Source organism: Zonotrichia leucophrys, chromosome 2 (genome assembly GCF_028769735.1).
Source record: "Zonotrichia leucophrys gambelii isolate GWCS_2022_RI chromosome 2, RI_Zleu_2.0, whole genome shotgun sequence".
Classification (NCBI taxonomy): Eukaryota; Metazoa; Chordata; class Aves; order Passeriformes; family Passerellidae; genus Zonotrichia; species Zonotrichia leucophrys.
Genome location: NC_088171.1, coordinates 87,465,998 through 87,489,121, shown reverse-complemented (window position 1 = coordinate 87,489,121; position 23,124 = coordinate 87,465,998). Strand labels below are relative to the sequence as shown.

The 23,124-nt window shown below is 36.4% G+C and overlaps 1 protein-coding gene across 2 annotated transcripts in view; it reads left to right on the top strand.

Moving 5' to 3' along the window:
• The window catches only part of TMEM245 (transmembrane protein 245), a 77,600-nt gene that overhangs the window by 26,022 nt on the left and 28,454 nt on the right, over positions 1-23,124 (top strand). The window contains exons 7-13 of one of the 2 annotated variants that reach the window (XM_064705599.1): positions 768-791; positions 6,225-6,329; positions 7,663-7,745; positions 9,931-10,021; positions 10,827-10,925; positions 12,777-12,908; positions 19,616-19,738. In XM_064705599.1, coding sequence (XP_064561669.1) covers positions 768-791; positions 6,225-6,329; positions 7,663-7,745; positions 9,931-10,021; positions 10,827-10,925; positions 12,777-12,908; positions 19,616-19,738 — 657 coding nt within the window. The remainder of the gene's footprint in view (positions 1-767; positions 792-6,224; positions 6,330-7,662; positions 7,746-9,930; positions 10,022-10,826; positions 10,926-12,776; positions 12,909-19,615; positions 19,739-23,124) is intronic. The other variant, XM_064705600.1, reaches the window with a different exon arrangement.

The window sequence follows — 23,124 nt, the reverse complement described above, 5'->3', positions numbered from 1 at the left end:
GTGATGTTTAGAATTAGGCGTATAATCCTACATAAACTAGGTCCTGAAATGGATATACTTTAGCATGTGGATGAGCATCAGTAATGAAAAATAACTTCAGTGCAAAAGGAGAAATTGACTGTTGAGAAGTGCAAGGAGAATCACATTAAATATGTACATTTATATGATCTACAATTTGCTGTTGTATGTATATCAGACTTAATTATGTGTTTGATGTTGTGCCATTGAATGTGAGTGCTTTGATATGAATGTTGTACCAAAAAAACATATGAAATCTGTCCAAGAGTAATTGACATAATAGGAGTGTTTTGAAATGCGTAAAATGGGAATATTTGAATGCCGCAATGGGAGTATTAATGCCATAAACAAGTTCCTCATGTCAAGTTTTGGTCTTTTGCTGAAATGTCCTTCTCAGAGTAAAAGTCCTGCTCTGAAGTGATGGTAGCTGTCAGTATAATTAAACTGGAATTGTCCAGATTATGCTGATAGCTCTGTTAATGCCATTAAAGTTGTTCATATTTGTTATATCCCTCTTTGTTTCATAAGTGCATGTTAGTAGTAAAACCCAGGTTCTTGCACTAGAATTTGTTATGATCTTTTCTTCCTATTGCAATTTACCTTTGTGTCTAGAAAAATTTCATTTTCATTCTGTGGATGACTTTGCCTGCCTCTCATTGCTTTTTTTCCCTATTACTGCATTTTTCAATAATTTTCCACTGTGTTGTGTTTTTTTCCCTTTTCTTCCATCTCCGCCTGCCACTGACAAGCTGTGGCACTGGCTTAATAAGAAGGTAAATAAACAGAAAAATTATGATTCCAGCTAATGGATTCTGTGGTTTTGGGGAGTTTGATTTTTTATAATTTTTTTTTTTATTTTGCAGCATGAACACTCCTTAACATGCCTTGCTTCATATAGATTTCTCTCTCAAATGCTTCTTTTCCAGCTCTTGGTATAAGCTACTGAAGGTCATATAATTCTGTCTGATCTCTTCTACTCCAGTGAATGCACATAGCTAAATGTTTAGCACAGCAGAGTATTGCATTAGCATTTCAAGGGGTAGAGTGATTATGGGGCACTTTTATTTAAGAATAGTTGATCCCTGCCTGGTCCCCACTTGTACCCCTAAGGAAAGCAGTTGTCTCCCAGTCTGGAGAGCTGTTCTCTGCTCAGGGAAAGCATCAGTTAACTAAATTACCAGGGGGGTGGTGAGGCTGTGAAGCACAGTTGTAGTTCTGTAAGTGCTTGCAAATGGTGCATGGGCTGGTTTCACTGAGTGCTGTCAGTCTTTTACTTTTGCAGTGCCAAACTTGTCTGTGTACACAGGCACAGTACCTTGTGTACCAGGAGTGAATGCATACAAAATGAGACTTTGCATGGCCTCAGAACTGCTGAATCTTAACAAGTCTGAAGGAAAGAAAAAGGCTAGTTTAAAAAAAAAAAACTAGGTAGTTGGTATAGCTAAAATAATTTTTTTCCTATTGTATGGCTTTTAAAACTGTGTGATATGTTTTCATGATTGAGTTATAATTATCCATGAAGAGGGGCATTTTTAATGTTCTCTTGCCCTTGACTGTATTTCTCCTGTTTTAAAATCACATTTTTATTTCTCAACTATGAAATGTTTATGTGAGTGACTTGTGGTTAGTAAATGTGTGCAACCATAACCTGTCATAATTTTTTTTTTTAATTAGATATTGGTTTGTTAGCAGAGTTCAGGTAAAGAGCTGAGTTTGGTGACCCACAAGAGAAAGAGTAGTCTCAACTGCTTTTTTTCTGTCATTTGTCATTTTGTTGAAAATTTATGAGTAGAGGTGGGGTTTTTTCCTTAATACTGGTAGGTTGCAAAACCAATTTAACTGTAATAGCTTTAAATGCTAAAATGTCTGGATTTTATTTTTAGTTTAGAAATTCGCATTATTTGGCAGAACCCCGTGGATATAATTTCTTAACAGAGCATGGTTTTTTAGTTCCTTGGAGTTATCTTTTAAAACTGTTGCTTTACTTTACAGTTTCATAAGTAGAAATCCTGAAAACCTGATAGTATTACATACAGCATTGACTTCTGTGCATGAACATACAGTAATAATATTATAATCAATATTTTTAAAAAAGTGAAAAAATGTGCAACCAGTGGGTTAATTTTGTTGTGTGTAGTGTTTTGGTGATTTTTTAAAAAAAATTTGAAAAAATGTCACACTCTACTAGAGGCATAAAAAAAGAGGGGATTTGTGCTACAGAACACTGGCTGCAGTTAAAAGGTGATTCCTTTTTTGCCTGTCTTTGAAGGGATGTACTTCAGAGGCCACAGACATAAACTTCTGATAATCCAACAGGAAATTTAAAGTCATATGGATATGGTAGAGTTTGAAATTATAGTTGATTATGACTACTAGTGACAAACCTTGGCTTTTTGATTCCTGTTTGTGGTATATATAGCCCAAAACATAGAATAGATTCAGTCAGTCTGGCATAATTTGTTCTTAATAACATTGTCCATGTCAGGAGTCTTTAGAAGGAATTGCTAAATTCTTCCTCTGCTTCTGCAGAAATTCTGGTGTAGGTAGATTTGAGACCTCACACAGACTGTTCCCTACATTTTCTAGCTTAACTACTCAGCTGAGTCATTTCACCCTAACCTTGGGATGTGTTCTGGTTGCAGACTTCCCCTTATTCTCTGCAGATTATATTAATGAGATGGTATCTTCAAATATTAACTAAGAAAGGGGAAACGAGAAGTCTAAGGAATGTCTTGGGGAAAAATCCTCATAAATAGTGGAGCTGTTTACAGAAAAAAATAAAAGTCCATGTTGGTAATTTTTTTTATATAGATTTAATCAAATATGAAGTAGATGCCTAGGTGTGCTTTACTGTTTGGGTAATGTAGTAAATTAAACATATTAGAAAAAACTACTGCCCCAAAGGCTATGCAGTATGAAACCTGAAAATAGTAATTCATAGATGATGTATCATACTGCAAAATGTGGAGAGCCTGTTTAGATAGTAGGATTTCTGATTTTTAAGTATGGACTGCAGTTCTGTTACAGCTTAGTGTAATATGGTTTTGTGTCACCATCCAAAAGCTGAAAGAGGGAGTACTTGCAAATTATTGAGGAGCTTTCTAATAGAATGTAACTCAATCATTAAAAACCCTTTTACAGTGAGCTAAATAAAAATAAAAACCTTGATAACCTTTCAGTTCAAAACTGTAACAATTAAAGATAGACTGTCCACAAAAAAACTATCACAAGTCAGTAATATTTCAGTTTGGTTTTACAAGTTGACCTTCTGTAGCTTAGGAGCCTGGCTTTCCTTTACCTTTGCATAATCTCAGATGCTGTGGCAGCCTCAGCTTTCTGCTGTTGACTAACCTTTGGATTAGAAGCTTGGAACTGAATATAAAATTTCATGACCTCTGGCTAATGAGTGTGTTTAGTCAGTACATGTTTGTCTCTGTGTGCATGCCCATGGTTTACAGGAAGGGTGTAAAGGGAGGTCTGGCAGGGTTGGGGTAAGAGTGAAGTCTGGACCTGATTCAGTGATAAATACAACCACACAGGCATTTAACAGTGCAGCTTCCTGCAGTGAGTAGCTTACCTGCACCTATGCATTGTTTAACAGGAGTGTGAAAAGGTGAGGGATTTGCTAAGGAAGTGTTGTGGGTTGATGTAGGGAAAGAAAGTATGTTTTAATAGAAAAAAAAAAAGAAAGAATAAATATAACCTTAAGTGAATATCCATCTGCTTTTATACTGCACAATACTCAGTCCAATTCAGTCTTCTGCTGTGATGTATCTGTACCACTACATAACTTGGATCCCCTTAAGTCTGTGTTGAGACTTGCAGTACCTGTAGGCTTGCCAAAGCTGGCTTTCATCAGGCTTCCTTGGGCTACCTGCCCAAGTAAATAGAGACAGGGTGGCCTGGCATGGCTGAGGCTGCTGCTGGTACCAGTACAACATCAGTGCTGCCATGTCTTTGCTAACTAGATTAAAGGTAATCCAGGATTTACATGTGCTCCAGCTGCACCTTAATGGCAGTCTAGGCATATTTGAACTGTCAGTATGAGTGTCTGGGAAAGATGCCTTGTGCCATCTCAGAGAGAATCCTCATCCTGGTCTTTTGGAGCTTGCCCTTCCATTAGCTGCTACGTGGCAAAACATCTAAAGCATTCAGCCTCACCTCCACTGAGATTTCACCTATCGAATACCCCTCACACAATTATTGAGCCTAGCATTTTTTGAAATCTCTGACAGTACTTCCAATTACGTAGCTGCAGTAAATCTGATTAAAGTACTATTTGTAAGACTACTGGATTTCTTTAAACTCTGACTTAAAAAGTAAATAGTAGTTTGAACTTTGAAATGATGAGGGCAGTTTTAATTTTTAATAGCCTAATTTTCAAGTCCATGCTATAAAATTTTCTTCCCCTGCCTATCCAGTGGTGTTTTCTTGGTGATATTTTTTATTTGTGTCCTTTGAAACAAGGACTTTCATTTCTTGCTTCTCTTGCATAATCACTAGATGTGCATGAGGCTTGGAAGGATAGAGCAAATCTCATTTCAGTCTTATTTCCAAAGAGGTAACCCCAATATATATGCCCTGTGCAGGGGCTGCTCAAAGTTTTTCAGAGCTGTAGTACTGCTGCAGGCAGGTCACTTCCCTCCACACTGGCAATTTCTGATGGCTGAAATCTGTTAGCAATGCTGAAAACCAAACTTAGGTTAAAAATACCTAAGACAAAAGACTTTTCACACTTCCTTGTGTTTTCCGAGTTCCTTTCTGCAGTTCTTAATGTAGTACAGACTTTGTTACAACAACTTGTTAATTTAGATCTAACAAGGAGCTGGTTGTAAAAACTTGGAATTTAAAAATATTTACTTGATGTAATATATAAAGTACTATATATGTAATATATAAAGTACTCAGATACTACTGGATGAACACACACACAAAAAATCCTTGCTTTTGTCAAATAGGAGATCTGACTTCAGTGTTGACCAGTTCAGTCATCACAGAGCAGTCTGAGAAGTTTGTTGTTCCAGGGTTAATTTCATTTGTAGGGATAGGGTAAATAATGCAGAAAGAACTAATGTAAACCATTAGCATGCATGTTAGTAATTTTATAAGATCTCTAACTAAAATGTTACCAACTTAATCATTGAATATATAACTTGGACTTGAAGTACTTTCGCTTACTGCACATGGGCTTTGACCTCAGTTCTCGTGAATCACAAATTGTACAATTGTGCTGGTTTTTTTTCCTGTAGTAATGCTAAATGGAATAGAAATAGATCTGGTGTTTGAACCATAGGAGCTAGAAAAATGTATTTGGTCATGCTTGCATGTGCTTTCACAGCTTTTTATGTAAACAATCAGTTTGTGTACAAGATGAAACTCAGCTTGCCGTGTTCCAGAGCACTCTGCAAAGTCATATGACTGAGCAGTTTGATTGTTTTGAATGATATTATCAGAATTTCTCTACTCAAATGTGGTATTACTGTTTGCTTATGGACATATATAGAATGGGCCTTTTGTGAACTGACAGAACAACAAGTGCCTGTTTCCTGTATCAGTCAGTTTAGCTGATGCATGCTTAATGCTGAGCATCCTCCTGAGACTGGAAGTGGATAGAAATAGTTGGTGCTGAATAATTGGCCTGATATTCAATAATGCAGAGCCCCACCTGTCCTATTTCAGTTCAGAAGGTGATGAGGCAGCTTTAAAAATTTTATTACTTGCAAAAATACCTCATTTGTCATTTAGATGGCTCTTAGCTATTCAAATCTGAAAGTTATGGTTGTGCTTTAAAGTATACCTTGATAGCTTTAAAGTCCTGTGCAGACAATATCTGTAAGTTTCCGGGTTGCTGAAGGACAAGAAACAAAGACAAATTTCTGGGTTCTAGTTGACATGAATGTCTTCTTTAGGTACTTCTCTAGGTCTAGTAAGTAATTGTTGAATTATTGCTTGCTTTGCAGAGAGCTTGCTGTGTTGTGTGGTAATGTGTACATGTTCTTTGCAAAATCACATGTCATACCATGACCTTAATCATGCTAACATTGCTTGTTAATTGTTCATTTCCAAGCTTGGGCATAAATGCTGTTTGATTAGAGCCTGATTTTGTACTGTGATTGTAAATAAAAATAACAATACTGTTGCATAGCATACAGCATTGCTTTCATTAAAGATTGATTTATGTGCTATAATTTTTTTTTTCTGCACAGATTATCGTGTGGCTGGAGAAAATGCTAGATAAAATAATCAGCATTTTCATAATATTTGTGCTGGTGATAGGAACCCTTCTGCTAGCTCTTCTCCTTACTGCAAAGGTACGGTGTGCTAACAAATACAATCATAAAGCTCATTTTCATTGCTGATGAAGGTTACTGATACTTATATGAGATTGTATAAATTAAAGAATTTTTCCAAATATTTAGGAACTAATTCTCTGTATTTGAACTTGTCACCATTCCAAGACTATAAAATATACAGAAATATATAAAAACCTCAATGTTTCTATTTCTTTGTGTTTCTATGTTTTTTACCTATACGACAAGGCTAATATACAGACATTTGTAAATACAAAGTTTATTCTAGTAAAAGAATTACTATCTTATGTATTACAGAACAGATTTGTTTTGCATCCTGTTGACACTTCCCTTGTCAACAGAAGAACCACTTAGATTTTTTTCTCTTTAATTTACCTCACATCAGAAACATTTGTAAAATAATTAAGGTGTGTTTGTCAGTTTGTTTGTGTAATTGCTTGTAATAACCTCATGGTATCCTTTTCTGAGTTAAATGTACTGAGATTCATGATCAGGTATTCTCTGAAACTGATGTTTGGTTTATGGTTGAGTTTGGGTGGGTTTTTTTTTTTTTGCTCACCAGAAGAGGTCACTCATGTACTTTTTTCCCTTTTTCCTTAATGGAGCTGTGTTCATACTTGAAATGGTCAATGGAGATTGAATGTTTGACTTGAATACAGTTATGGAACAAAGATCAATGGGTTCTGATGTCAATCTCCTTTTTCCAAAATGTAGGCATATGTAATGCTGAGTACTTAAAATTAAAGACTTTTGAAGTTGTGCAAACGTTCCTGCCTAAAGCTCCCTTACAGTCACAGAAGGAGTATTAAGATATTTATAAAAGGTGTATTTTATCATTCTTGCTGAAGAATTTATTTAGTTAGGCGCTTCATAGCAGGGTTGGTCATGTTAGAGCTAAGTATTCATTAATTTTTACACTTCTTCGATCCATGGCTTAAAAAGCTGTATCTGAAACTTTTCTTTTTCTTTGTATTTTAGTATTTCTCTTTAGCACTGCTGTTATTTTTGATTTTTTTTTTTCCACTGATGGGATAAGGTTTAAATTTCTGTTTGCTATTACTATTGACCAGAATTTATTATTGTATTGACTAGGTGCTTCTTGTGTTAATGGAACTTCTTTCTTCCTAGTGGGTTGTTTGCACTGGAAGAATTATTTTTTAAATGTACGAACTGGTCACGGCATCCCTTCTCACCTTCCCCCTCCTCCCCATCCTCTTTCCTCTTCCACCACTCACCACTCACTCCTCCTCCCCCCAAAAAAGAATTCTTTGTGAATGTAGGAAGAGTTGTAGTTTGCATTGCATAACATTTCTCCTCTCTGTCTTTAATTTAGGTGCATCAAGAGAGCGTTCACATGATTCAAGTCACAAGCAGCTTGATCAATGAGACAGTAGCCAGTCACCCAGAGTGGGCAAAGTAAGAATGCTGAAGTTAAGCGAATAGTATAGGGTGGATGAACAAGCTTCCAGGTGCTCTTATGCATAGTTTTTAATTTAAAAAATCCCCTAGATGAACAGAAATGTGGGTATCTCTCACAGGCAGATGTAGAAGCTAAACTCAGGCAGCAGAGATGTTTGTGCATCTCTGGAGGACTGTCAGTGTGCTATCTCATTTGAGGACTGGTTGGGTTTTGGAAGTGAAGAATGACTCCGTGGACTTTCCTAACTACAGTTGTGGAGAAGAAACTTGTATAGTGCAGAGGATGAAGAGATGTGTGTTTTGTCCCTTTTTGCTATGAAAGAGAAGTGCTGACAAAGAATACTCTAGAAAGTTTCAAGATAGAGCTAAATGATTTTTAAATGCAGAGAGATGGATGTGGAGTGCATTTGAAGGAATAGGAGTTGAAGACATTGTTCCTGGAGTGAACTGAAGAAGAGTTCACGGGTGGATGGGGGGAGTTTGGTGTGACTCAGTTGGGCAGGGACATTTCTATTATGAGTAGGCATGTGCAGTGTGTGCAGTGGGAAGTTTGTAAGGTTTGGTCTGTGTAATAACCAAAGTAAGCACCATGACAAGTAGTAAGGGAGAGAGATGGTTTTGAGAGAAATGCATCTAGAGGAAAACATGGGCACACTGGTGAGCTAAGGAGTCATTGCATGAACATCAGAGGGGGAATAGGTGAGATTGAAAAGTGTGATTTTAACAGGGGCATGTTCCAGGTGGCTTTCATTCCGATTCAGCTAAACAGACATTGGGCAAGTGTGAGATACCAATTTAATCACAGCAAAAAAAAAATCTCTCCAGAATAAGAATGGTTGAGTCTTTCAAGGGCACATTCTTGATAAAAGTGATGGTAGTTTAAGAAGATTGAAAGAAAGCAGATGCTGCATTATAAGAGCAAAACAATTTTTCAAAAACAGAATTAAAAGGATATAGTTAATAACCACTGTAGTAATACATCCTTTAGCACTACTGAAGTAATCACAATCGTGAGAACAGAAAGCACTTAAAGCACTTGGTTTTATTCCTTCATGGCATCTCTTGTGTTGTTTGGCCTTTCTGTTTTGCTGTAAGATGGAAATAAGTAGGACTAATGGAGATGGAAATTTCACTGTCAGAAGCTTAATTACATAATGAAACTAGTGGACTACTAGTTAAATAATTTGCAGAGTTCGACTACTTAAATAATTTGCAGAATTTGGCTAGTTAAATAATTTGCAGAATTCTAGTATAGCTTCTTAAATTAGAGAAGTTTGCATTTAGTTTGCATTAAAATTTGAAGTATCCATAACACTATATTTTAGTTCATTAAGAATACCTCTTGCCAAATCCATGAAGCTTTACCAGCTTTCAGAGCTTGATGCTCTCTTTTATGTTTAGAGGTGAGTGACTGAAATATCTTGGAATTCCAATCTGGAACATTTCTGAAGCATTATACAGACAGAGGAGCTTCCATGTTGATCTTTAGTCAGGTGACCAAATGCAGCATTTCTGTTTCCTGAATGTTTTCATTTTGTTTTGGAAGGGCTCCCAACAAGTGCCATTGAATCAAGATGTAAAAAGAAAGTGAAAGCAGAGATTTTGTGGCATGTATTCACAAGTGGTAAAATGCTGATAACTCAGTAGGGTACATTGCTTGAAAGTGATGTGAGTCCCTGAAGAAATTTGCAAGCAGGTGGTTTGGTGAGGACTTAGAAATAACTGATGTCCAGACCTTTTGTCAGCTGGTTGCTTTTTCATGGAAACTATGTTAACAATTTACAATTGTAAATTACAATTTACATTCAGCTTGTAATTTCAAAAGGTTGTGTTTGCAGCTAGATGAGACTGCTTCATATGGTATTTTCAGGAAACTCTGGGAAAAAAATATAATATAGTGTGAGTAGCACACATAGAGATTGAAGATCAGATCATTTCTGAAAAAGTTGAGATATCAAATTAATTAAGGTTTCAGGAACCTTGGAGGATTTTAAATGCAATGGCATACCCTAGATTTAAATGGGAAAATTTATTCCTTAATATGGAGAAGGAGACATTTGAGTTGTAGTAATTTTATATGTATTTAGCCATAATGATTTGTTGTTTCCGAATGTTAATTTGAAATGTGTTTTGGGTGTAATGAAGTGGGTATAATATAACAGTAAACTTTGTTTTCCCTCAGCTGGCTCCCAGAGGCCCAGGTCATTCAGAAGGCGCTCAATTCTGCAGCCAACAACGTATACCAGTATGGCCGAGAATGGATCACACACAAGGTCAGAGTGAGCTGTCAGAAAGCTCAAATTCTTTGGTTTTTGCTTTCATTTCTTGTAGTTCATAAAAGTAAAAAGAAATTAAAATACATTTGTCAGTAATTCTTTTCCATGTGTTTAACCATTTTGTTGACAAATCTATTTTTTCCACTCTGGTTTGGGACTATTGAAGGAAGAGTGGGAGTGATTTCAGTAGTCTTTTCTGTTCAGGGATTAGTTTATTTTTAAGAACTGAAGAATCTGCCATCATTCCAATGATTCCCAGTGAAAATGGATTAAATAAAATTAAGTAATTTTTTTTTAAACTGACTTTGGCTGTTGTATTAGAGACCATGTAAACTTCTGTTTCAACCACTGCCCCTCCCTCTCCCCTAATTTCTGTGTGAGCTGTGTGTGGTACACTGGATAGTTTTTAAATCATAATTTGTATAGTTAAGCTATATTCTTCTTCAGAAGAATTTGCCAAGATTCTTACTCATATATTTGATGTCTAGCACACATCTCAAATTATTTAAAATATTTACTCTAAAGATATGATCAAGGGCTTTGGATTAAGGATTTTAGAGACAGCATTTGTTTTGCAGTGCAGAAAGAAGTCCTCAGTGCAGCAGAATGTTTTTAACAAAATCTTTGCATTGTGAACGATTTTATCTGAAGTGTGTATTTCATGCTGATGCTAATTTTTTAATAACTTGGGTTTGAAATGTGCCTTTACAGACAATCTTACATTATTCATCAAGCGTGAAGTTCATCAGTGGGTGCCTGCTTTGTTCTGTCCTGTATAATAATAGATTTTTATGTGTTTTAGCTCCATAAGATTTTAGGAGAAAAAGTAAATAACACTGCTGTGATTGAAAAACAAGTGCTGGAGCTCTGGGACAGGCTTTATCACTCTTGGTTTGTGAAGGTGGGTAACTCGTTTAAATGGTATTCATGTAAACTATGACTTAGTACTCTGACATAATTATACCAAGTATGCATTTGTGAGGAAGAGATTAGCAGAAAGTTGGAAGATTGAGTAAAGGTCAGTAAAAGGAATGTAAAAGTTTCAAGCGTGTAAGACACATTGTTCTAGAGTCACAGTTTTAGTATAGCCAGAGCTGTGTCCTACATTCAAGTAGTAAAGTGTGTTTTTATGTGTGCCATTTTATAGTTTTCTCACTTTTTATTATTAGTATTTCATAGTTTAGCACTTTCTGCTGATTATTCAGGTTGTTGAGGTCTTGGGAAAAGGCAACTGGTCTTCTGCATGATTTGTGTAACTTTTATCAATTTGAAATTGTGAGAAAGTAATTGCCCTCTCATTAAGTTTCTTACAATGCATTTTTGCAGCCATCTTATAATGTGTTCTGTACACTGAATCCTGAAAAGTTCCTAAGAGTTAAATCATTGTTATGCTGCCCGTGCTGTCTGCAGTTTAAAGGAAAGAGCAATTCATTAGCCATCGTGCAATGGAAATATCAAATCCAGAAGTCATATTCCTGAAATACTTCTGTACATTTAAATGACTGCAATTATGTTAGCACTTTTCTTTATGCAGTTATTCTTCAGGTACCTCTAAAGTTCCAAAAAGATCTCGGCACTAAAGAAATAATAGTTTTGGTATAGAACTAGATGAAGAGGTGATAGGTCTCTACACAGAAATACAAATATTTACAAATACAGAAGGCCTATTCGAGGGGGATTTTTGTCTACTCATATGTTTCTACTCTAAGTAAATTGCTAGCTCACAAGAAAGATCTCTGTGTTGGTAGTGGATTGTTATAGAGGGTTGCTAATAGTACATCACAAAGTGTAACAGTGCATCTAGAGAGAATTGGTAATGAGCAGAAAATGTAATACTCTTAGATAAATCAGTACAGGGACTGCACTTGGAATAAAAAGGTACTGCCATTTTTCATGCAGGTTGCTAAGGCTAAAAGTGTGCAGAAAAATTGACAAGTAGTGGGATGCTTATTGTAAAAATCAGAGATAAGAACTTGAGAAGTCTTCTTCTATTAAAGACTAGGATGTTTTAGTCAGCGCGTTTGCTTAAGCTTGCTTTCAGAGAATTTTGACATCCTTCTCTGAAACACTTGTCACAGTCCCAGCCTGTGGCATTCAAGATGATAATCAGGTATTATTCACTGGGCAATAGCAGCATCATAATTAGGGAGGAGCCACTTAAGGAATTAGCTATTGTTTTTATGGCCATGTCCTGTTGTCTTGTTGTGTTGCAGTTACAAAGGTCTGTAGTCAGAAGAGATCTTCCTGCATCCAGTTTAGATTTTAGGTTTTGTGTGATTGAACATTTCCTCTGGAGAGGTAGAAAATGATAGTGATAAAACTAGCTGCTTGGACTTGTGGTTGCATTTTTCTTTATGAGCTGTGCTGGGAAAACTTGTATGTTGCAAACAGTAAATTATGTAGGCAATAATTGAAATCGTTACCTCTTTCTTACGTGCTTTCATTAAGAGCAAAACAGATACCATTGTATCAGTCAAGCAGTAAAGTTAACTTTTAACTGCGGTGAATCAATACAACATACTCATATGTAATTAAATGGGATAATTAACTACAGTTTTCTGTCAGATTTTAATTTTTTCAGTGTACAGAGGACTTCCAGGTATTTTAGGGGATGCCAGTTAAAGCAGCTCTAAGCATTTAGATGTATGGTTGGATCTATTCCTCATTAAGAAAACACCAGTCTAAAGCATTAGCTTTTGTCTTGCTCATATCTCTAAATTTTATTCAAATGTCTGTTTCCTTTGTTTTTAAGAATGTAACGCATTCTGGAAGACACAAAGGACACAAGTGGCACATAAACCGTCAGCACAGCTGGCTTGGAGATATTCTGGACTGGCAAGATGTTGCATCATTTGTTCATGATAACATCGAAACGTTTCTCTCAGTACGTATTCTTTGCACTTACTATGAAATTGGTCTAATTTTTAACTGATAGAAATTTCTCCTTGGAGTCCCACTAAGGTTATGGATTCAAGTAAATGGAAAATTATGGAAACGCTGTTAGTGTTATTTACAATTACCTAAGCAATTGTTGCAAGCCTATTTAAGATATAGCTGTAAAACAAACAGAAATATTTATGAGAAAGAAGCTCTTGTGCTTTCAGCATCTTCATGGATACCAGCTTTCTACATGTCTTCCTGAGGCATATTGTTACCTGTGTCACCTGCAAGCTGATTTTCAGTGCATTATTTTATGTAGTCTTTTCTCTTTAAAGAAGAAAACAATTAGGTTATAACTGGAGAAGCTATTGACTTAGAGGTTGTGAAAACAAAACCAAGCAAAAGAAGTGGAGGGGTGATATTTTTGTTTTTTTACCTCAAATTACTATTATTTTTGGAGTTTAAAGCAGCTTATTTTTTTCTTTTATGAAAGTTCTGTGGAGAATGAAATTAATATTTTATACAGTGTGAATTTCTGAATAAAAACATTTCACCTTATGAGGAGAAAAAGAGAAAGCATTGAAAGCAATCCAAATTAAGGTGTTTCACTAAAAAAAAAATCATGTTAAATCCTAAATGCTTAATACATAGAATCAATCCCCTATATAGTTCATCCTTGCCTTGAGCTGTTGTCATTACATTATCTTCAATTTTGTAAGACTATTATTTATACCAATCTGACACTATAGCAGATCTGTGGATGTAGTTAAAGCTAATATTTGCCTCCAAGCAGTCCTTGGTAAAGACTGATAGGCATGTGTGTTTTTTCAGTCCTCCACCAATTGCTGCTTAAATTGTTACAGCTTCTACCATAGAAGAAGATGTGAGACAAGGAGGAGTTGAGAGAAACTTTATTGCAGTAAACCTTTTTTCAGTTAATTATGAAATTTGCTTGGTACTTTCTCCAAGTTGGTCATGCATGCTTGAGGCAAAGAGTTTAAAAATGCGCAGCACATCGTGATTTAAAATCATTGTGGAGTTTCCTTCTAGGCAAGAGGCACAGAAGGAGGAGGAACTACCTGATAAGAGTGTGTCATTTGCAGCCTTGCTGCACAGTGCTCAGAAACCATGATGTAAAATGTGCTTCAGTAATCTTAGCAGGCTAGAGAGAGGCAAAGAAAAGTGTAAAGAGAATAAATATTTAAGAATGAAAAACATTAACATTAAAATTTTCATCTAGCTAACATGCTTGCTTTACTTCTAAAACCTGGTTTAAAAGTTCAAGAAAAAAGTGCCAGCAAATGACTTGCTTTCCTGTTTATTTCCAGGAACTCATTACTCATCAGCACTGGGGAAACACCTGTCTTTTTTCTCTATGTACTCATGTCCTTAATGGCGGACTGTAAAACAGTCAGCTTAGTATAAAGCTCTAAATCCTGATTTCACATCCTTACTGGGCAGCATTTTCTTTCCTGGCTTGCTCATCCACAGTGCATTGCATAAATATTACTCATGCTAATGTTTTTAATTAAAATTGATGAAAATACAGTCTCTGTTCTTGCTTAGGTCATTAAATTTGGAGATTATTAAAATAAGAATAGCTTTTGCTAAAGTCTGATATGTTTAAGCAAGTTTCTTACCTATCCTAAGATACAAAGCAGCCTTACTGTATTCAGGATTTATGTTCTTAGCAGAGCATGAAAACCTTTCTCCTGATATTCTGAAGTGGAACAATGTGTTATTAGAATGGCATACTGAATTGGGAAGGGTTAATATTTTAAATTATGTGAGTGCTTCTGGGAGTGTATGCTCTGGGGATTTAATTTTTCTGTTGCTTAGATTCTTTAGTTTGGGTTTTTTGTTTGTTTGCTTTTTTCATATTTTATGGAACTTTGGGATTTAGATGGGATTAGGTGGGGCTTTGAGCAACTTGGTCCAAGGAAAGGTAACCCTGCCTATAGCAGAGGGATTGGGACCAGATGATCTTCAAGATCCCTTCCAACCCAAGCTGTTTTATCTTTTTATTTTTTTATCTATTTATTTATTGTTTGTGGGGAGAGTGAAGTTGAACACTTGAAATCAATGTTGGCTTGTAGTTCTTAAGAATATAGCAAGACACAGTGCAGTCCCAAAACTGTGTTGACAGGCTTTTTGACATACAGATAATTTAAAGACAATGAGATAGCTGTAAAGAACTGTGTAAAGAAGCAGATACAAAGCTCTAATGAGATTTCCTCCACTTTTGGAAAAGAATAAATGTGTGTGATTACACTACTTACATGTAACAAATACTTATGCATAGATGCAGTTTACAAAAAAATAACTGTCTTGCTATCCCCTTGACTTTCTGAAGTATTTCAGAGTAGAACAGATGACAGTTTTTCTGAAAATACAGCTATTTGACAATATCATATTACAGCCACAAGAAGATAAGCTCTTTTCCATTGATGGAAGTCAAAGGAAGTGTTCTTCCTTATTAATAGGAGGAGTGTTTGCTGTAAGAAAAATGTTAAGACAGATGCTAGTGCTTCACTTCAGGCTTTTCCTGTAATGGAAGAAATTTTCATTTTAGAGTTGAAGGCATGTAATTAAATTACTGATGTAGGTGTGCTGGGGAATTGCTGGTGTTCTTTTAATTTGTAGCAACATGCATCGATTCAACTTTGCAACTTTGAGTATCAGGTAAAGCTTGGAAGACTTCTGTCCCCCCCCCTCAAAATGTGTTGTTAATTATAGCAGTTATGCTTAGCTGTAGTTTGATTTAGACAGATGTTAATTATTTTAAAGAAATTTACTATATAAACATGTAAATTGCCTGAAGATTTTATATGAAGATAAGCTTTTTCAAGTTTGTTTGTTGTTTTTTTTTTCCTCTAAAAGCCTTGGTGTTAGCAACATTGCTGCCTTTTTCCAGTATAAGAAGCAGTAGTGTTAAAAACCAGCATAGTATAATCAGTGGTGTGTTTCTGAAGTGAGGTTTATTTCATCTCGTTCTTGGCAGAGAGAGCAAGAGTGAAGCCTCACTTTGTCTTTTATTTTGCACCCCATACTCTACTCCAAGGTAGTTAATCAGATGGATGAAATAGGCAGCATGGAGCTGAGCTATTAAGATTTAATTTCTGAAAAATAAAGACTCATTCTTTCCTCACTCATCTGTTTTTCCATTCATAAACCCTTTTCTCCATTTCTTGTATGCTTGTAGCACTGAGAAAGTGAATTGCTGCTAGCTAAATCTGTGAATGATGACTCAGAGCTCCCTTGATGTTACATGAGACATTGCTAATGTCTTCTTAATTTGATCTTTTGGCTCCTTGCACAAGAATACTCATCATTCCACCAGCAGGTGGTATCTCATTCAGAGATCTCCCAGACAGGAAGACTGAAGACCTTACACAGAGATATTCACAGCAAGCTACAGCTTAGTTAGGTTTCCCTTCCCGTGCTTTTAGCATGACTGATCTGTGCATTTTAAATCAAGTCAGCTCCTCACGTATTTCGCTGAGTTACTACGCATCCTAATATTTTTCTCTGGCTCCAGTAGTTTCTTCAAGTAATCTCATAAGTTTATAGTTAATCAATCCATTTTTCAGTAATATATCAACTAGCATGTTGGGTTTTTTTTCACATCTTTACAGTTTTATTCCCTTTATACAGAATTGAGTTAGGTACACAGTTTTATCTGGCTTCCAGAAGTTTGCTGACTTGAAGTTCTCAGTAAATTACTGTTTTGATGAAGTGCCTTTTAATCCTCATTTTTGAGTGTTGACTAGTTGAAAAGTGGCCAAGAGGACACCTTAGATGTCTGAGAATATTGTGTGCAATTTTTCTTTCTTGCCTGTTACACATTGGAAAGGCAGAGTAACTGATGCTGATGGTGGCACAGTGTGCTGTCTAAGAGAGTCCTGAATTCTGTACAGATTTGTTGTTCTTTTAAACACTGATCCCTTACAGCTGCTTACAGAGCAGTGGTTTGGGGAAAGAGGTGTGGTTTTCTGTCATTTAATAGGAAAAAAGTAACTAATGTAACTTGTTGCATAAATAGTCACACTTTGTTGGGTTTTGGAGAACTCAGCTGGCAAGGTGGTAACAATTCTTTGTGTAGTAGGTGACCTCATCAACTCAGCTGCAGTAGGCTCTGGGAATCAAACAGCTTTATGAACTCTTAGGTGCAGCTGCATGTAATTTTGTTATTTTGTGAATGGTAGGGAAGTATTTGAGCATGTTGTAACACTGTATTCAGTAATGATTAGTGTGTGCTATGTCTGCCTTCTTACCTTAGCTATGAAAAGCTTGTATCTTGAAATTTTAATGATGCATATGGGTAACAAGGAATACTCTGTAGTTGGAGACTAAAAGTTGGAGTCCTAAAAGATGCAGTTGCTTTCCTAAGACATACCAAAGCTAGAAAGGCACTATCTTCACTTACTCCAAAGCAGATGCTGGTGGTAACTGGTTCAACAGTTCCAATCAATGACTCCATGATACACTGATGTTCATGTAGGAGAGCCTTTTCTGATGTTAATGGAACAAACTGATACCTGCATTCAAACTACCTGCAGTTGTATACTCCTGGTTATCAGCCCTCAGGCTTAAGCTTCTAGGGGAACTGTTCAATAAATCCTGCCTATACTGGAGAAACATCCTGTTTTGAAAACTTTCACAGTCCCACCAATTCTGTGCTCTCCTCTGACAGATAGAACAAGTTCCTCTCCTTGTAAACTCTCACTGGTATCAGCTCAGCTTATGTGTTGCAAGTGAAGGTTTTAACAATTACTGTGATCACTAGTTAGAAGGCTGTTAAATCAGAGTAGTTTTACTCTTTAGAGCAAAACTTTACTAGACCACTTTTCATTAACCTTTTCATAAACTATGGTTTTCTAATCATTATCATTGTCTATTGGAAGTGGTCAGTCCTTAGCAATCATGTCCTACATGAGTTGTGAGGCTAAAAAACCATCATGATGGTGCTGTGTAGTTGTCACCAACAGAGACTTTGCTTAATGGGCTGAGTCACAGAAGTGTAAATGAACTGGCTGAAGAGCTTTTAGGTATGCAGAGCTGGAACTTAATGGATGTCATCTTCCCTCAGATTAAGGAGCTTGTCCTTTCATAAGTGTTCTTATTCCTGACAGCTCCTGCCCCTTGGCCTCTGCCCTGGACTGTGTGCTCTGATACATGGGAAAAGTATTACTTTTCCAGGTCATGACAGCTGCCTTGTCCTGTTGTTAGCTTGTTGTGGTTTTTTCCCCTCTTTTTAGTTCCTACCTCATTTTCCTGAAGGAAGAGCAATCTTCCTAGCTCAAAGTTGTGCATTTTCAATGCCTTCTTACTCAAAGCACTGCTTTGAGTCCCGTTTCAGGGACCTTTGTTTTCAACCTATGTCCCTATTTTCAAGGCCTTTGCTGTTCTGTGATTAAGCTCCACATTATAACAGAAGACCTATGGCACAGAAGTTCCTGTTCACACACCAAGTTCTAGTAACAAGCTTAAATATCTGGGAGGGGAACCTTGCATACAACTTAAGGCCTGCTGTTAACAATGATTGCACTCTCCTTCCTGAATGCCAACTGGAAGGCCTCTGCTTTAGCTACAAACCATTCCCTCCCTCAGAATTCACTGTCCTGTGCATCTACAGTCCTCCTAACATAATGTGCACATGATAATGTTACCATGGGGCTGCATGAATTTGTAGCACTGCTACACCCTCAGAATGAATTTGTAGTCAATAGAAGAAGCAAAGGGATAGGTGCCAGTGGGATATCATTTTTCAGCCATGTCCTCTTCACTTCCAACATCACTTGAATTCTCAAGAGACACTAATAGAATCTGTACAAAAGATGAGCTTTAACAGTCATAATTCCCATTAAATAGTAGGAAGCATGAACTAAGTAGGTCTTTCTGTGTTATAATTCCCTGTCATTTCCTCCAGCACTTATTCCCTCTCAAGTTCATGCTTAATAAATTATGTTTAATATGATTCACTCACTTCTAAAGGGGAGGTGATCACATGGCTTACACTACTTTGTCTGCTCTACAATTGCTGACTGCTGAGGAAGGATTTCTTGGTTTTAGGGGGTGTTGGTTGAATGGTTTTGTTTTACTTTGGTCTAATTGCTATCTGTTAAACCAAGACTAGTAGTTGTTAGTGTTTAATAATTACTTGATTAACTGATGTAGCCTTACTCAAAGTCACAACTTTTACATTTCTGTGCAGATATTACTAAAAACATGTGTTTCATTACCATGAAAGCTTTTAACAACAAATATATTGAAGTAGTAATTTTATTATTTGATTTGGAGCATCATATTTATTTCTGCCTTATGATGTTACTCCTTGTTCTTCATGTCTTAACATTTCTGCTTTTGGGAAGGTGAATATTTTCTCCCAAGACAAGATCTACTTGGCAGGAATGTTAATCACAGTAAACAAGTGTCACCATATCTAGTTTTTTTCAATTTTGCGTAATGAAATAATTTTGAATACTGAGAGAAAAATTCCAAAACCTTATAATCAGCTGAATAGAAACTTACCCTTGGTAAAGTGGACATTTTCACTTGATAGAACCTGCTGTAGTACAGGAGTGAGGGAAGATCTTTTTTTTTTTAAGACATCTTTGTTTAGCTTGATGGAGATTAATCACTCAGCAAGTAATTCTCTGGCCTTGCTAATAGCATCCAGTGTCTAAATCTGTCTTCTCCCTCCTTTTTCAGATCCTGGAGTCTCTGTGGATAGTGATGAGTCGCAATGTGAGCCTCTTGTTTACTACGGTTACAGCATTAGTGACAATCCTCTTCCACAGTGGGACAGCTCTTCTCAATTTTGTGCTTTCTGTGGTAAGTAGTGTCATTGATTTACATGGTCCATTTTACTGGAGTAACCTAATTGCACATATTGTAACAATGAAAACTCAGACCTAAAGCATTGAAAACATCTTCTAAGCTTACCTAATAACAAAATTCCGTAGGCTTTTGCAAATTTGCTATCTGTTTGGGGACATTCTAGATGGAGGGCAAGATTAAGAGGTATTAAGTCTTCCTGTCTTCACTATTTTGTTAGTGGAAAATTCTTGTTTTAGGCTTTGAAGGTACTAAGCTGTAGCTTGTAATGTCCCATATAACTGCTGAAATCTTATGACATGTCTTCTTAAGCATATCCCTATACAAGCCATTGTATTCAGGAGATGGAAAAAATTTTTCCAGGGAAATCACCAATTTTGTTCTGTAGTTGTCTTCCATAAAAATAGATTGCATGAGAGCATTTTATTTCTTCCTTAGTCCACAACTTCATCCAAGATGGCACCTTTAAAACTGTGTCCAAAATGTTAGTATACAAAAATTGCAAGCTTGGGAACTAATTGCCAGTGATTTCAAGGCACTCAGGCTCAGATACAAAATTTATCTTTAGATGCCTAATGACTTACATCAAGTTCATTGCGTGCTGTTTCTGTGATGCATGATCCTGACTTTTTTGTCTGCCAGCAACATCCTGCCTCTTGTGGAGCACTTCTGCAGTCAGCTGGTTTAGCAGAGGTTGTTGGGATCTTGCTGTGTTGGAATTCTTTTAATGGTTAGATGCTTGAACTGTACTTTTATTTTTTTCATTTTTCAGGTTTCCTAGTTGCCACAGAAAAGTTTTTACTAGTTTGGAGTGGCACACACTAACTTAAGTTTTCCAACAAGATAATGCTCAAAGTGGTTAGCTTTTCTACTGATTACATTTCAATCCAGTTTTAGCTATCTTGAATAGAAATTAAAATACTGAATTTTATTTTAGGTTTAAAAATTTGTTCCTTAAAGCGTGGAAATAATGGACACTTTGTTCAAAACCTCAATTTTGAAAAATAGACCTTCCATCAAAAAATTAAGTAGGAATGTCAATCTGTGTAGCACATCCATCCACAATCCAGTAAGATTGTGTTCAGATTTTCAAAGACTTTTGAAAACTGATCATCAGTTACAGAAGTGTCACTTGTATTTCACTTCTGAATACAAGTTCCTGTCTGCACACATGTGCACATGGATGTATGTATATGCCTCTGTGGGGGTGTAGAATTATGCACATGTGTGTACTCGCACACACTCACTCTGCTCATATTCTGTTACTAAGATTGGAAGAGAAAAAGCTCCATTTGGCTGATGGGCATCTACAGTCCTGCAGGGAATGCACAGATTTTGGATGCTGTTAAACATACAACTAAACAAACAACCAGAAAACCCAAAACAAGCAAAAACCTCCCAACAAACAAAAACCCTGAAGCTTTTCAGCAGAAAATTGAGTATGAAAAGTAGATACAAAAATATTTACTGAATCAGTGGACCTGATGCACAAGCAATTAGGTTGTGTGTTTCTTGATACCTGTGGAAATGCTGAATTATCATTTTGGTAGAAAGTGTTTACCCAGAGTTTTCTCCTTGAATTCAGTCTATCCCTCCTCAGTTTAGAGTATTTAATGTTTTCAGCTACAGGACAAATTCTACAGCATGAAGTAGTAATCCATCAGTTGTTTAACTATGGAAAGGTCATGCTGTTTTGTCTTTGGTAAATTCTTTCACATAGTCATCAGCAGGATCTTGAATTGTTGCTTAGGAAACAATTTAGGTACTTCAGATATCCTGTACAAGAGGTCTGAATGCTTTTAGCCTCCAGTTGCTCTAAGACAGTATATATCTTTTGCTGTTGAATGTGGTATTGAGCTTATTCTACTTGTTGGAAGAGTCAGCAAGCCATTTGATAATACATTATTATATTCTGTGACTACAGGTTCTTTTTTGCATTTCTGCATCTATTGTGCTAAAGGAAATGCATTAATTTCCTAAAAGGCAGCTACTCCAAAATTCCAAAGTGAATCTTGTGTGCTCCATCTTCTTTTAGCAGAAATTGAGTAGGATTTGTAAGTTTTCCTGTGTTGTAGTTCAGCTTAATGCTATTTTATTCCACTGCTGTTCATTCCCAGCCCTTGCTTTGGTTTCACCCTTCAGGTGGGTATGTCTATCTTGTGTCTCTTAAGAAAACAAGTTTCTTCTGTAAACACTGGGGAAGAACAGTCAGGATAAGCAGACATTATACTTACTGTGCTTAGGGCAATATGCTGCTCTCTCTGTTGAAAACTGCATGTGCAGAAGGATCTGTAGGCTGAGCTCAGTGGAAGGAAGACACGACATCATCTGGGTTCCAGCTTCTGTGTAGAATTTTCTACTGAAATCAGGAAATATAGTAGCTTAGAAATGGCAGAGCCTATCAAGGAAGGAAAATAGCCATTATTTCAGAATTACAAAAGATGTTAAAATGTGATTTAAGATTCTCTTACTTGAAGCTGTAGCAAAACGTAGCTGATACTGCTACTGGTGCTAGACTATCTCTCATTAAAGCAAGGCTTAATTATTGTTATTATTTTTTTAAGCTCAAAATTAGTGTTAACAGCATACTATTATAATCTGCTAATATAATGACTTGTTTTATTAGCTAGATTGGTTTATCTCCCAAGGCAGAAGTTAAACACCTGGGGAGATGGAATATAGCCTAAACCAATACATGGCAATTTGGACGGGGGTCATTAGAGGTTAATAGTTGAATGTGACTTTCAAATTTAAGTTTGGGAGGGCAGAGTAGGAGGAAAATGGTAGTAGCATTTTACTGAGTATAAAGAAATTAGAAACAGAGAGAGATGTTGTTCTGAGATTGGTAATGAAATATTGCAATGCTGTTTGCATTTTGTTTTCTGAGCATCTTCAGAGGGAGTGAAGGAAAAGAGCATGAGGTGTCTGCAAACTGGATAAAATGCTTGAAAGTAAGAGACTTATGGAGATTAGGCTGGGTGGCTCATAAAGAAAAGATTAGGTTGTGGTTTATTCTAGAATACAAGTAGGTTGGAAACAAGGAAAGTGAAAGAATTCTTTCTAATATTAGAAGGAAAGGAGAAATACCTGAGTCGTGTACATAAAGCAAATATAAACCATAGTTTACATCTGGAGCATACAGAATGAATTTTTCTTGTTTGAGGTATTCTGTTTCAAGATGGACACAGTTCTGTGATTCATTCTTACCCAAGAAGTTGCTGAGCCCACTAACAGGAGGATAAGAGAAACATAGCTGACTGCAATATAGAGGAAGCTAATCCAATCTGATTATAATTATTTTGTCTTTTAACTGAAGCAGTGGAACTGCTGTTACTTCTGCTGAGACTCCTCATCAAACTCACAGGAGGAATATTTACTTAGGA